The sequence below is a fragment of the Leguminivora glycinivorella genome, chromosome Z (genome assembly GCF_023078275.1).
Source record: "Leguminivora glycinivorella isolate SPB_JAAS2020 chromosome Z, LegGlyc_1.1, whole genome shotgun sequence".
NCBI lineage: Eukaryota > Metazoa > Arthropoda > Insecta > Lepidoptera > Tortricidae > Leguminivora > Leguminivora glycinivorella.
Window position 1 is genome coordinate 33,762,905 of NC_062998.1, and position 14,622 is coordinate 33,777,526.

General features: G+C 35.6%; 1 protein-coding gene across 4 annotated transcripts in view; it reads right to left on the reverse strand.

The window, feature by feature from the left end:
* Positions 1–10,790: 10,790 nt before the first annotated feature.
* The window catches only part of LOC125240562, a 104,793-nt gene continuing 100,961 nt past the window's right edge, over positions 10,791–14,622 (reverse strand). For all 4 annotated transcript variants that reach the window (XM_048148494.1, XM_048148493.1, XM_048148495.1 and 1 more), the window contains one exon: positions 10,791–14,333. In XM_048148494.1, the coding sequence (XP_048004451.1) occupies positions 13,986–14,333 (348 nt within the window). In that variant the 3' untranslated portion in view covers positions 10,791–13,985. The remainder of the gene's footprint in view (positions 14,334–14,622) is intronic.

The following is a 14,622-nucleotide window of genomic DNA, read 5'->3' on the forward strand; positions in this document are numbered from 1 at the left end:
CTATTACAGTCTTCTTGTCATTTGATGACACCAGATTTTTGAGTCTCACATAGGTAAATCGAGAAAATTTTCACAAAAAATGGAAGCAAGTCAACGTTTTAACAATTTTACGAAGAGCATGCCACCCACATACCAACCTAAATTTAGGATTTTGGATCGATAACTTCTGCTTGTGTGCTCGAGAAAACATGGTTGATCGCAATTTAAGGACCTTTTAAGCATATCAGCGTCCTAACGCGTAGCGTTACAAAAGTACCTATTAACAATTTTAAAGACTTTGTAGTCTCTCAAAGGACTTCTATAATTTCACTAACCAGCTCAGTGCTCTATCATTTTCTAGAATTGCTAGTGTCATCAAACGTGACAGGATGACTACAATATTTTTTTTATTACGTTTAATCAGCAGTCAAAGAAAGGAAGGGAAATACGTATCCCCATGTTTGTCAACATTGGGCTATAAATATTGCATACAGAACTTACATGCGTGAAAGCGGTAACACTTATAAAAGAGATATTATATCTACCCACTAACTTTTAAGGTTTTTTTACCGCTTTGTCAGCGAGGCTCATAAGGAAACTTTCCGAATATAGGTTGTCTGCATGTCTAATATTAAGGGAAATAACTCAGAAATAAGTGTTCTAGTTCTAACCAAAGCAGGGCACAGACAGTAAAACATGTGGAGATTGTGGAGTTAACTTCGTCTGCGTACTTTTTTAGGTTTATAGGGTATTTTGTACAGCTATTAAAATGGTCTATAAAGTAAAAAAGAAGGCACGAGTATATTATGAGAACTTTGATTTCAATCAGTGCTTATAGGTACAAGTAAGAGATTTAATGAACTTATCTAAGAATATTTCTACGAAAATGTTGGATGGTCTGACAATCTCCATACAATATAAAATAAATCGAACCTATTACAAGATGATAATATATGTATACATACTACTAGCCTCACCTTAATGATGTCATGGACAAGTAAAACCATTTATTTATACAATATGGTATATGAATTAGTATTATTCGTTACTCATATAATTTAATTTGACCTGTCGCACCTATATTTATGTATCCACTTTATACGTGGGCCTTTATGTAAAAATTGTATAATTATTTATTTAAGTGTATTAATCGGTCAGAACACATTAAATCCATTAGCAACTGCGTAGCTTTGGCTTGCATTTATCTGGCAGGTATTTTTGATCAATCAGCCAACCATCTTGAAACATATCAACTAACTACATCTCCGAAAAACAAATCATAAATAGGTAAGAATTATAAACAGTTTAAATCGAGATTGATGACATTGTTTATTTAGGAAAAAAAATATGATGACGAATACTTATATATGTATATTTTATAAACGTATATGTTACAATTTAGCTTTTTGTAACTTGTAACTTCCTTAGAACATGGAACTAACGTCTTAGTTAATTAGCAATGTTATTGGCAGTCCGATTAAGTTTAATTTAATTCCAGTCATTTCATCGCTGGACATTGTAGCCGGACTGACAAAACCTACTTTATCCTCCCTGTTTAGTTGATGATTAAAAATGTTTAAATTTAACTATTTTTGTGATAACTGTAACTATGGTCTTACAACTCTTACATTAAAATGATCTTGTTTTATATTTTGTAAAAGTTGATTTCTTCTGAGGTCCATAAATACTATGTTGTGGACCATAGTTGTTAACTCATTTTATTGTTAATTCATTATAATATCATCTATCAAACGCACAGTAAATTTATTTTTATTCTCTTTGAAGTGATCTGATATTGGAAGAATATTTTTGAAACATATTAACATAATGCATAATTCCAATTTTATTTAGGTATTTAATGTTAGGTATAAAGTCGATTGATCAGTAACTTGTTGACGATATCGTAGCTGAAATGAAATATCACGGACGTCTAATATTTTCTGACGGATATTTTTCACATTATCATAGATAATATAAGGCCTGTGGGGTCAAATCCGTCTGCGTCTGCGGTAAGCTACTACGTACTAGGGGCTTCGTCAGTTACTCCATGTTGTAAGCAATGTACGTAGCTTTAGCTGTAGAGTGGAAGCATAGTCTTGTGTATGTAGATAGGTACACAATTATTACGCAAGTGGATTTGGCCACTCTAGTCATTTAAAATAGTTTTACTTCCGTAGTGTTTTTTAAAATCTTGTTAACTTATTTTTTGTTCACTACTTTTCTAACTGTACGCTAACCTTAGAAAATTAAAAGAAAAACAAAAAATCTTAAAATATATCATAGGTACCTATTTACAACTGTAGTTGATTTTATCCTTTACAAAATGAACCTAGTTTTCTACATTATATATATATATTATGTAATGTATGTGAAACCGTTACATAATTCTGTGTTTGCCAATTTATCTAGAAAAGTATTTTCACAACTGATAATGTGATATTTTAACAAGTACTAACAAGTGACATATTATACATTTATTGTATACCTAAGTTAAAACTACGTAATGTGAAGTTTATATTTTTAAAAGACGTAGATAATACACCTAATCATTTACTTCGTAAAATTATTGTTAGTTTAGTTTAATTTAGTTAAACATCACGTTAATTGTTTGTGAAATATTTATCGGACACTCGTGTTAAATGTTGGATCTCATATTGTAATATCAATAGTATACGTGCCCGTTAATAGGCAAGGTACGTACCTAACCTATCGAACGTATAGAGGGTCGGTATTATGTGCGCCAATGTGTGTAGTAGTTAGTACTAACTCTACGAAAACGGACACTTATATGACTGATAGTTCACATATAAAAATATATTGTATGTTTAATTGTAATATTGTTTATGAAATTGTTATTAATGTACCTACACACTACCTATTTAGTTAAATACCTTCGGTCGGTATGTATACACAACTATGATATAGATACTTTCCTAGGTTGAATAATTATCTTCATCCATAAGAATTTTCCACGACTTAAGTATTATTTCTAAGAAAAAAATATTCTTGACTTTATAATATCTACTCGGATTTGAATTATACCGTTGCCCACTTGTTCATAGTTAATATAAAACTACTAACTCCACTTCTATACTTCCCTTGTAACATTAGACTGTTATTTTATCTAAATCGAGAACTGATTAAGTATGCTATGACATTAACTATTTCAGTAGCATATTAAATATAAACATATCTTGACAAGACTTTTTGTTGAAAAACATTAGCTAGAAATATAAATGGGTAATTAATACCTAATTAGATTTGAACTGGCTGATGCCGCCGACAGACGTTATATTTTGTTTACTCAAACAAAGCTTTTAAGTGAATACAGAAATCATTGTTGGATGATATTGACCTTCTCATAAAATATTCAATGGTCATAATGTGGGCTACTTGTTTAATGACCTAACTATTTCGTTTTTTATCATATTTGCCGCCAAGTCTGGTTTTTGTTTCGGCCCCGCGAAATAATATTGTTAGTCTACCTAGTTTCAAAAATTTTATACTTATAATCTTACACTTTTCTATAAAATAGTAAGTAAGAGTTAAAAGCCATTTAAAGCTATTTGTCAGAGGCCCCCTCTCACGGCAATATGCTTCGGGGTAAAATGTTTAATAACTATGTGGATAATACCTAGGCCTTAAAATTGTTGATGTTTGATAATGCACAAAGCATTACTATAAGGGCAGACTTTAGTCCGGATAAAGTATCGTAAGACATTGTACTAATTCAAAAAACTTGTTAGTGGAAACCATGTCGGGATTTCTTTAGAATAAGAAGAAAATTACATTTGTTTGGCACATAGGTACTTACCAAAAAATTATATAAAGATCCATAGGGAAATTTCGAACGGTTACTAAGGATTAAGGTGCTTTTAATAATCCCCGTATATTAAAGCGCCGTATTTAAATATAACTAGATATATGCATGCGGCGTTGCCCGAGCGCATAGCGCAGGGAACGCTGCGCTGGCGCTCGTCCGCCGCCGCCGCCGTCGCTGGCCGTCGCCGAGCGCGTTGCCCGGTGACGGCCGACACTACGCCTGGCGCTGGCGCACCCGGTGACGTGCGCTAGCTATATCCTTCTCAACAATAAATAATTATAACCACTTACCCACTATGATACATAATAATCGATTGATGTCAACCGTTGTACGTAGAGGTCAGGGCTCAAAATATTCTTTTGTAACCTGACTGAAATTGATGTTTTTATTTGAATTAGCGATAGATAATATACTATTTTGATCTCAAACCCGTGGAATAACGGTGCGATATGCTCAACGTTGCAGTTGAAACATATTGCTGTTAGGTATTATTTTAATTCTAGATAGCATTGAAGTTTTCGAATTGATATATTGTTATGGAACCAAAACATCAGGCTTTATTATCAATGTACATATAAAAACGTATACCTGGTATAAAGGCAATTGAGCTATCCTACATAATATATGTATATTATTATGCGTTTTGATAATGAAGCCTTTAATATGGAATCCTGTAACCCGTAACCTAAGCCATATTGTTGTAAGCATGTACGTATCTACTATAATATAATCAAAATGTTAAATATATAGCGTATATAATTCTTACTAATTAAATGGTTTATTTAGCATTACCGTGAACCGTCGTCCGTAGCTTCATTATAAAATGTATTGCAATGAATTTCAGAATTACTTTTCACATCAGAATGGAAAGGATGTGACACAGACCTAAATAGATCTGCTACGTGTGTATGGTGACTGTGCGACAGTTGTGTTAGTAGACGCAAACCCTGATGACCGGCATCGAAATAGTCCTTCACACTCGCATGGTCGTAGGTAAAGTGTGATAGTGCCTAGGAAAACTTGTTAATGTAAGTAATTACTTACAAATATCTGAACGTGCACATTCTATTTAAGTCTAGTGTCTTTCCTGGTTCCTGGGTCATTCCTATACATATAAAACATACCTATCTGATGGCGCCTGCAGGCACAGTAAGCATCAATAGTAGCGGATGAAACAACAAAACCACAATAATGTAATATGCAATGCCACCCTAGAATATTTTTCTAGTTACACATATGCAACTTATTATTATTTTATATAGAGTTGTCGTCGCGGTCGGCAACAATGATTTTATTACATATACTCGTAGCAGATTGGTCGAGTTTCGGTAACGGAAAGCAACAATTTTGAAGCAGACGGCTAATTAATGTTTTTAACTTATCACACCAGCTGACTTTGTAGATTTCCTTAGCTTAACTCATCCAAGCTGCAGCTTAACAAAAAGGTACGGTACGGTACGGTAGGTACTCCACCTAGAAATTAAAAAGTGACGACATTGTAGTTTCGTCTCGTTTTCTCGCACATGTTTTGAAAAAGACGCCACGACACTGAAATTTTACCATCACCTTTTAATTTCTACTTTTTTGCCAGACTATAACGTTGTTATCACCAGCTATCGACGAGTAGTCTGATCAGGGGATCGATTTTTGAATTTCGAACGCCCGAATTCGCCGTTCGAATGTCTGTGGAAAACGACGGAATGCTATTTTTGACAAAGGCCAGCTAGTAATTTTAAAACTAGTGGTAATGACCATCTGTTTTCGATTCTGTTAGTAGAATTTAAATCGCTAGTAGTGCAGATATTATTGAACGAATTTCACGAAATCGAATGGCCGAGATTCAAAACTCGGCTCCCTGTTACGTTTGATGTTAACTGTTCAGTGCTTAATACTATATAATGATGCGAGTATATGTACGACCACATTATATTTTCTACTACTTGCCAATTTAATTTTCTCTTATTTAAAATAATCTGTGAATTTAGTAGGCCTTGATGATTTAAAATTTGAAAACTTATAAAAAAATATCAATATTATCATAGTTAAAATATTCTTATTTTATTAGGTACCTAATACTAATAAATAATTGAGAATGAAAAATGTAAGCAATGTTCATTGTAAGCGTTCTATGAAATAATTTATTACTGAGCAAAAGACCGATTGACTTAAGTTTGTTACATCCTATATGATAACTATGATAAGGCTCTTGCTGTTTAAACATTCCGAATCACAGTAGCGACGCTTCGGCTTATGCTGCATCTACACATAATATACATACATGTATAAACGTATAGGCTATTTGACGAACATTCGCGATGGCGTCTCTTATGGCCGCTGTACACATATGGCCAACGGTTCCACCAACCCCCTTGGCCAAGCGTGTAGAGGGCTACTTGGCCGTAAGTTGGAAGTTGGCGCTAGCGCTTGCCGGCCAACCGATTGGTGTCGGTTTTTGTCCACACATCAAAGGATCTTGGCGCCAATGGCCAACTGCGTTTACACCTTGGCGCTTCATTCAATTTGTCGTCAGCCGTCAGAGAGGACAGTAGTGAAATATTTACGAAAATAATAAGTTTATCTATGCCAATAATAGTGTTGATTTTAGGAAATAAAATAACCTTGCAAATGTTTAATGTATTGCCTAAAATGGATAAATGTGCTTATCAAAATATTCAAAAAATTGTTAATATTTCAAATAATTTTATTTTACTACGGGGTTATTATTTTTTAATCAAATTTTGCTGACAACGTTAATGACTTAGAATTTCCTAGCCTTTTTCATCCCACGTCCATCTTTCATGAAGAGCCAATGCCACGTGGTTGGTTCGCCACTGTGTAAACAGCGGCTCTTATCTTAGCCACCAAGGGTTGGTGGAACCGTTGGCAACATGTGTACAGCGGCCATTATGGCAATCACTTGGCATTGGCTCTTCATGAAAGATGGACGTGGAGTGGAAAAGGCTAGGAAATTCTAGGTCTTTTACGTTGTCAGCAAAATTTGATTAAAAAATAATAACCCCGTAGTAAAATTAAATTATTTGATATATTAACAATTTTTTGAATATTCTGATAAGAACATTTATCTTTTTTAGGAAATACATTAAACATTTGCAAGGTTATTTTATTTTCTAAAATCTACACTATTATTGGCATAGATAAACTTATTATTTTCGTAAATATTTCACTACTGTCCTCTCTGACGGCTGACGACCAACTGAATGAAGCGCCAACATGTAAACGCAGTTGGCCATTGGCGCCAAGATCCTTTGATGTGTGGACAAAAAACCGACACCAATCGGTTGGCCGGCAAGCGCAAGCGCCAACTGCCAACTTACGGCCAAGTAGCCCTCTACACGCTTGGCCAAGGGGGTTGGTGAAACCGTTGGCCATATGTGTACAGGGGCCATTAGGTTTCCCTTGGATAGCGGGAGGCTCAGAACGAATATTCGACAAATCCCTATTACATGTGTGGATGCACCTTTATAAGAGGACGTTGTTTGGACTGCTGCCCAATTTTAGATTCCACTCGGTAGGTTCGTACGAGTATGTTAGCTGTTTAGCTGACCGCTTAGCACTTGAGACATTGATTGTCTAGTAAATTATTGTTCTAATGTAAGCTGTAACTTCAAAATGCATACCTTTCATAATAAGTTCCATGTGTCCATTGCATTGATGAGTGGAGCAGGTCTATCTCGCAGGCGAGATACTGTCGTGTCGTGTCCATCATGTGCTGGCACTGCTGATACAGAGGACGATAGTTTAGTTTCACATCTGTCAGATCTAAAGTTTATGGGAAATGTAATAGTAGGTACTTATATGAAATGTCAAACTTATGAATTGGTCTTGATACGATACTTGTCCCTATAGATTATTATTCCTTTATTAATTTCAAATCTTAGGCTATGATATTTATAATTTAATTATAAAAAATAAATACAAAACCAGAAAATAATATTTAAAAAAACATATAAATATATATGTGTACATTATAAAAAAACCTAACTTAGAGTGCCGCCAGCAGCGAGGCACGGCCCAAGCTGCCGGTGGTCAGGGCTGCAGAGAGAGGAACCATCGGACCATCCGCCGTGCCGTGTCCAAGATGCCTTTTGCATCTCAGCCTTGATCCAACCACCTAGCGAGACCGTTCACGGAAACAACTAGGTTACGGGACGATTATCGTCGAATCAACATCACTTTATCTCGTGAGTCAAGTCTTAGGTACATGACTTGTCCTTCTCGGCTTTACGAGATTCTCATGGTACGGGGGACGGTGATGTCAACGAGCACGGCCCGGCGTTTTGATCGATCGTATGGATTTATTGTTGCATTATACCTAGCGATCGGTGTGAGCAGACGTGTAAGACGTTGCAATATTTTATTAATTTACGAATTAAAATCATGTGCAATATGCATTGACCTCGATATTGAAAAACTGTGTCATGCGATGTGCCTTGTGCTGTGCAAGTAGTTATGACGTCAGTGTTTAGTTATCAATAACTTTATACAAAATGAGTGGTAATAATAGTCCATTCGGCCGTAGCTCCAAAACTCAGCGAAGTCCACCATCAACACCATTGCCCTCGGACACCAGGAATGAAAATGTTCAACAAACAAGACCAGATCAGACAACCCTTGACGTGGTATCAACATCAGACCTTCAGAACTGGATGAGCACCATAGAAAAATATCTTTCTGAAATTAGCAGCATCTCGACGGAAGGCAAATTGAACGCCGACCAGAAGCTCAGGATCCAAAGCCTCTGCCGAAAAGTTTCCCATGGTTCCGCAAACATGGCAGTCCTCTACCAAAGCCTCAAACAAAAGGCTATCCAAAACCACCACGACCTTCAATCTCTGGAAGAAAAACTCGACCTGTCAGAAAGTTTCCGAGCCCTCAAGAACAGCATCGTTAGCGCTACTACTCCAACTACAAACGCTCTGTCTTTTGCTGATATGGTGAAAACTAGCAATAAAAAAGAAGTCCGCCCTGTAAATTTGAGCTCAGTCGCAATTTACCCTAAAGACCAGTCAAAGTCCAGTGAGGAAACGAAAAACCTGGTGCAAAAAATTATTAATCCAGAAGAAATGAAACTGCACGTAAGAGCGGTGCGCAAAGTCAAAAATGGCGGGGTTATTATTAGCACCGATACAAAGGACGACATAGAAAAATTGAAATTAACATTTAAAAACACATCCCCGAATCTGACCATCGATGAACCCCTCAAGCGCAGGCCCAGGATCATTCTACTAGGTGTACCGTCTACTATGCGGGAAAAAGAGGTCTACAGTTGTTTATACGAGCAGAATATAGCCGATAAGTTTCCAAACTTAACTAGGGAAAAATTCTTAGCTTCTATTAAATTAAGCCACAAGTCAGGTAAAAAAGATTTAGAAACTTGTAATTTTATAATTGAAGTCCCAGCCAATATACGAAGAGCTCTCGTATCTCAGAACCGAGCATTCATTAACTGGTCATCGTGTCTCGTGAAAGACTTTACAACCCTTACCAGATGTCTGAAGTGTCATTTCTATGGCCACGCTGCGAAAACATGTAGACAGCCAGAACTGACGTGTGGACATTGCAGTAATCTAGGCCACTCGGACAAGGAATGCCCCAATAAAGCAGAAGACCCGAAATGTGCCACATGCAGTCTCTTCAAAAAACCAAGCAACCATCAAACTGGGGACCCTGACTGTCCCGTCAGGAAAACGGCTGAACGACGATACATAAACTCAATTGATTATGGTGAGATTTAAGTACACGAACAGATTAGACTAAATTACTGATACTTTGATTATTATTATTTTTTTGCCAACTTTGAATTAATAATAGTTTTGATTGTAGTTATTGCCAGTTTTTGTCATTTTACTGATCAATCATTTTTTAACATTTTCACAAGCGTTTCATGTTTTGTATAACTTTATAATCAATAGGTAGATATACTTTGTCTATTTATCAAAAAAATAAATTTGTCCTACTAACCGTAAAGTTACATACTTTTAAAATGCAGTTCTTGCAATTTAAGATAGGTAGTTTGAATAACAATGTAAAAATATAAAATATACACGATCGATCTATTTTTTAGATGTTATAAACGCTGACGCAGCAACACATGTTTTCCAAGTGTAATTAATTTTATTTTTAATACCTATTTATGTACATGTTCTCATGATTTTAATTTGTTTACATTAAATTGTGTTTTAAACTAGGACATTATCTCTTTGCCCGAGATACAGGATTATTTTCCTAGTTCGGGCGCACGTAACACTGCACGTACTATAAGTAAACGCATAAATGTAACATTAGCAATAAGGTTTTTTCAATAAATTATTCTATTCTATTCTATTCTATTGTTACTTGCTATTACCTACTGTATTGTCGCGAGCGAGACGCCTAGCTAAATTGCCTCTCTAATTCGTTGTAGGTATGTATTAGGTATTATATCTAGACACGCAGTAGCGTGTGAAGCAAAGTTCTCCTCGATCAATCAAATATTCGTACTCCTTGTATAACTCTGGTTACGATATTTATTGTATTTATCTGATTTTGTATTTGAAGATCCTTCACGATCACTAACGAGTGAAGTATTGGGCGGCAGTATAAAGATGGACGCAGTAGGAATAACTTATTGATTTTGGACCAATTGGGATTATAAAATTCGCTAATCGGTTACTATGATTCGGAAAGTATTTTTGTGATATGTAAACGATAATAGATTAAGTTTACCTTACTATTATAGAATGGTTAAAGTACTTATTCAACTTGTGTTTTATTAATTTCTAATTACGTAATTGAAATATGGAAAAAATCCCTAGTCGTAGTTGGCCCGCCGTACCTCAGGCAGAAGTGATTTTGTTGGTAAGTATTCATGGTATAGAACTACAACCAAACAACCAATTGATCAAAAATGTTGGTGATCACTAACATAAGTAAGATCTGGATATATGTATAACCAATGGTTAAGAACGAAAGGTAATAAACAAAAAAGTTTCATATTGGAATCAAATTTTATTGTAAGATGATTAATTCCATACATGTGCGTATAAACTCTGGCAATTTGATTGTACAAAGAATAAAGGATTCGAAAACTTAGTCCCTTACCAACAACTGTGGCTTTACGCGGACTCGTGGGCTCTGACGGCGCTGAACCATTTTATAAGAAATTCAATTATAAAACGCCGAGTTTACAAACACTTTGTGGCATGTTAACCTTTTGAACACCTTTTACTAAGCATTTTATTCATAACTTGACTTACATAGCCATATTGCTAATTATAACCACGTGATAAAACATCTCGGTATTTTTTCTTTCCAACACTTTTTTAACAAATTACATGACTTGTATCCAGTGTGTTATATCACGAATTAAAAACAACAATAGGTAACAAGTAAATATCTAAAGGGTCATCAGTGTCATCACCCGTGTTCGGCATCAAAAAGATTAAATGCCAACATATTAATCTAGTCATAAATTAATAACACATTCAATAATACTTGCAGAACAAGTGAGGATGACCGCGAGCCGGCCGCGAAGGGGCGACCGAGTCCGCGGTACTAAATAAATATCTAATTTAACAACTACTTCCATCATCATCATCATCATCACACATGTTAAAGTCGATCGCTATTGATACAAGACTAAAATAGGTTGTTGATATAGGTACGTTAGTATTATTTTATTGTTGATATAATTCGTTAAAACACATCAAATACAATTCTCATTTACACATTTGAGAAGAATTCAATCTAACCATCCATATTTTGTACGCATCGGCACGACGAGGGCACAACGCTCGGTTATATTTATATGTGATCTGGAACGCTATTAATATAAAAAATATAAACTTATTTTGGAACGTTCAAATAATGTATGTATAAAGGTTGATACAGTACACCTAGTACAGGTACCTACATATTATTGAATATGTTAACAGAATATAGTACAGATGTAGTGCGAATGTTTTTGTCTTCATATTTGCACGGGAACTCGCGAAAGTGTCATGTTATTTCAGTTAGTGTCAGCACAAGAAGTAACGTTGACCGAAGTAGCGTTTGGAGTTTCCGTTAAAATACGAGGGAACGACATTTTGCACTAGCTACATCTGTAATCATTTCAATGTTTAATGTTCTACTTGAAACTTTATAACAATTATAACACTAAATGGTAAGTTTTTTATTTTACATACATACTTACGTATTGAATAAACTGTCACGGTCAGGTTTTGTAGTTTGAGCCTGTTACAGTGTTGTGATTTTATAAATGATTACATGACAAGGATTTAGCTTACTACCGACTTTATTATTTACATGTACAGTTACTAATACTAAGTTAGTAGTTTCGTCTCCGTAACAACTCTAATTTGAAACCCAATACTTGTTTCACAACAAACGTATATATAATTTTTAGAAAAATACGCACACTAGTATGCTAATTGCTAATTTAGTATCTATCAAAAGCAGAGTAAATGGCCTCATCACGACGTTATTCTCTTTGATCGGAAGACGATTTATAGACTCACTTATAACACAAAAATGTGGATTTGTATTCAACAATATGGATGTTAATTTATGATAAAAAAATATTTTACTACGATTAGTATGTCTACTACAGCAACTTAATTGTACACCTTTATTAAACCAAATTACAAGGTTACTGCCGGGAACAATGTAGGGAAAGCCAATTAGGTAATAATAAAACCGGGTATGGCATTACCAGATAACTTTTTAAATAATAACTCAAATTATGAATTGTACCATACCAAATCTATACTATTATTTTCGATTACATAATTTACTTTCATTAAATAGTTTTGAACAGATTAAACCATATATTTCTCACTTGTCTACGGTAAATACGGTAAGTTTTCTAGCAGAAACTTGTCATAATTTGAAGTATCATATGTACATAATATGTCACTTTATTAAATTTAACAGTAATGAAGTATGTCTTTATAAATTATATGTAGAGTAACTAAATAATAGGTATATTACGTTGGTAATAAGTAGAGAAATGAAAATAAACGCGTTACAATTTAGGTACTGCTTTCTTTTTATTCAATGAGACGTGTGGCGTTATTGCATTAAGAACACATACATTATTGCTACAGTAATCATAAAAAGTGCGACTGGCAAAAAAGCCTAACAGTATAGCCACTCATTTTATTGCACTGCCCATAACTGGCATCATAAACCAAATTTATTTTCGTCAAAAATCTATTAGAATGCAAACGTACTAAATTTAGTTTGATTTGGTAGAGATAACAAACAATGTATACCAATACATGATGCAATGTAGTTGTCATGCAACGTGTACTCAGTACCACATTGAAATATTCTCGCGCGAGCGACAATGCCGACTGAGCATAATTAACCTAAACTAAAAGGAGACACACCGGTTGAGCTGTCTATGTCTAAGCACAAGTGAAATATACATAAATACCACCCTAAATACTAAAAATAAAATCTAAGACAAAAATAAAATATGAAGCTACAAAATATGTATATTATTCAGAGATGCGACCTGGGCCTTATTCAATAAACGTTACAATCTATAAATACAATTACCACTCTACAGATGTTCTAGTTACTACAAACTACCTTCAAATATGTCATTGACAAATAGATATATGTAATTGTACATGATTGAATGACAATTATTTGCTTAAAAACTTAAAGGAAACTGACTATTTCGTAAAAATGAAACAAACCTTGTACAGACTTGCCCTCGTATTAATTATTACGTTATGTTGTGGTGCATTCCGGTATTTAATTACTTAGAAGCTGTACTGAACTGAGCAATATTGTGTAAAGTTGAATATACCTGTTCACAACATTTCTACAAATTAGTCGTGTTTGTCATATTGTTACGATTGTAAAGTTGATTAAACGAGGCACTTAATATAAATGTATGTATATATATATATATATATATATATATATATATATTGTTCGTCTACACGTACATCATTATTAGTCAGGGGTAAACCATTTGTATCAAAAAATAATATAAATGAGCGACGATCATAAGCAACTGCCAGATATTAACGATACGATCGATAATAACTTGACCTCAAATCACAACCGTTTTGTAAACAGTTACCACCGCTCGACAATCGCAGTCGGAAGCGTTGCCTCCAACGGTACGAAACTTAAGCTAACTAGATGAAAATAAATCACATTGGCTTTACTGCTGCTGGAGTTGGTCGCTGGTCGGTCCGGTGTCGTACTCGACTAGGGCCGGGTCGTGTTCGAGGACGGCGTCGGCGCGGGCCGGCTCCCCGCCGCTGCCCCCGCCGCCCTCGTCACCTTCAGGCGCCACTTCCTCCGCTTCGACGGCGACGTCAGCGGGCTTATTGCAGTTTGCCTCCCGACCGGTTTCGTCTTGTTCTTCGATGGACTGCTCGTTGCGCAGGCTGGTGCCGCTGCCGCCACACTCGCCCGTGGGCCTCAGGACGAGATACATCAACAAGTCCGAAAGGGAAATAATGCCGACTACTTTGTCCTCCTCGTTTACGACTACTAAACGATGCACCTGAAAAAACAAATACAAATCGCCATCAGTATGATATACTACGTCGGTGGCAAACAAGCATACGGTCCGCCTGAAAGCGGTCACCGTAACCTATGAACGCCTGAAACTCAAGGAGTGTCACATGCGCGTTGCCAACCCATTAAAAGCTTGTACACTCCCTTTTGCTGTGTTAAGTACACAGCAAAAAAGAGTGTTCAAGTTCCAAGGAGGGTTCGGGTTGCCGACGACTCAAAGGAAGACGGAACAAAATAGTTCCGTAGATCCTTCCGTCACCAGCACACGCACCCTC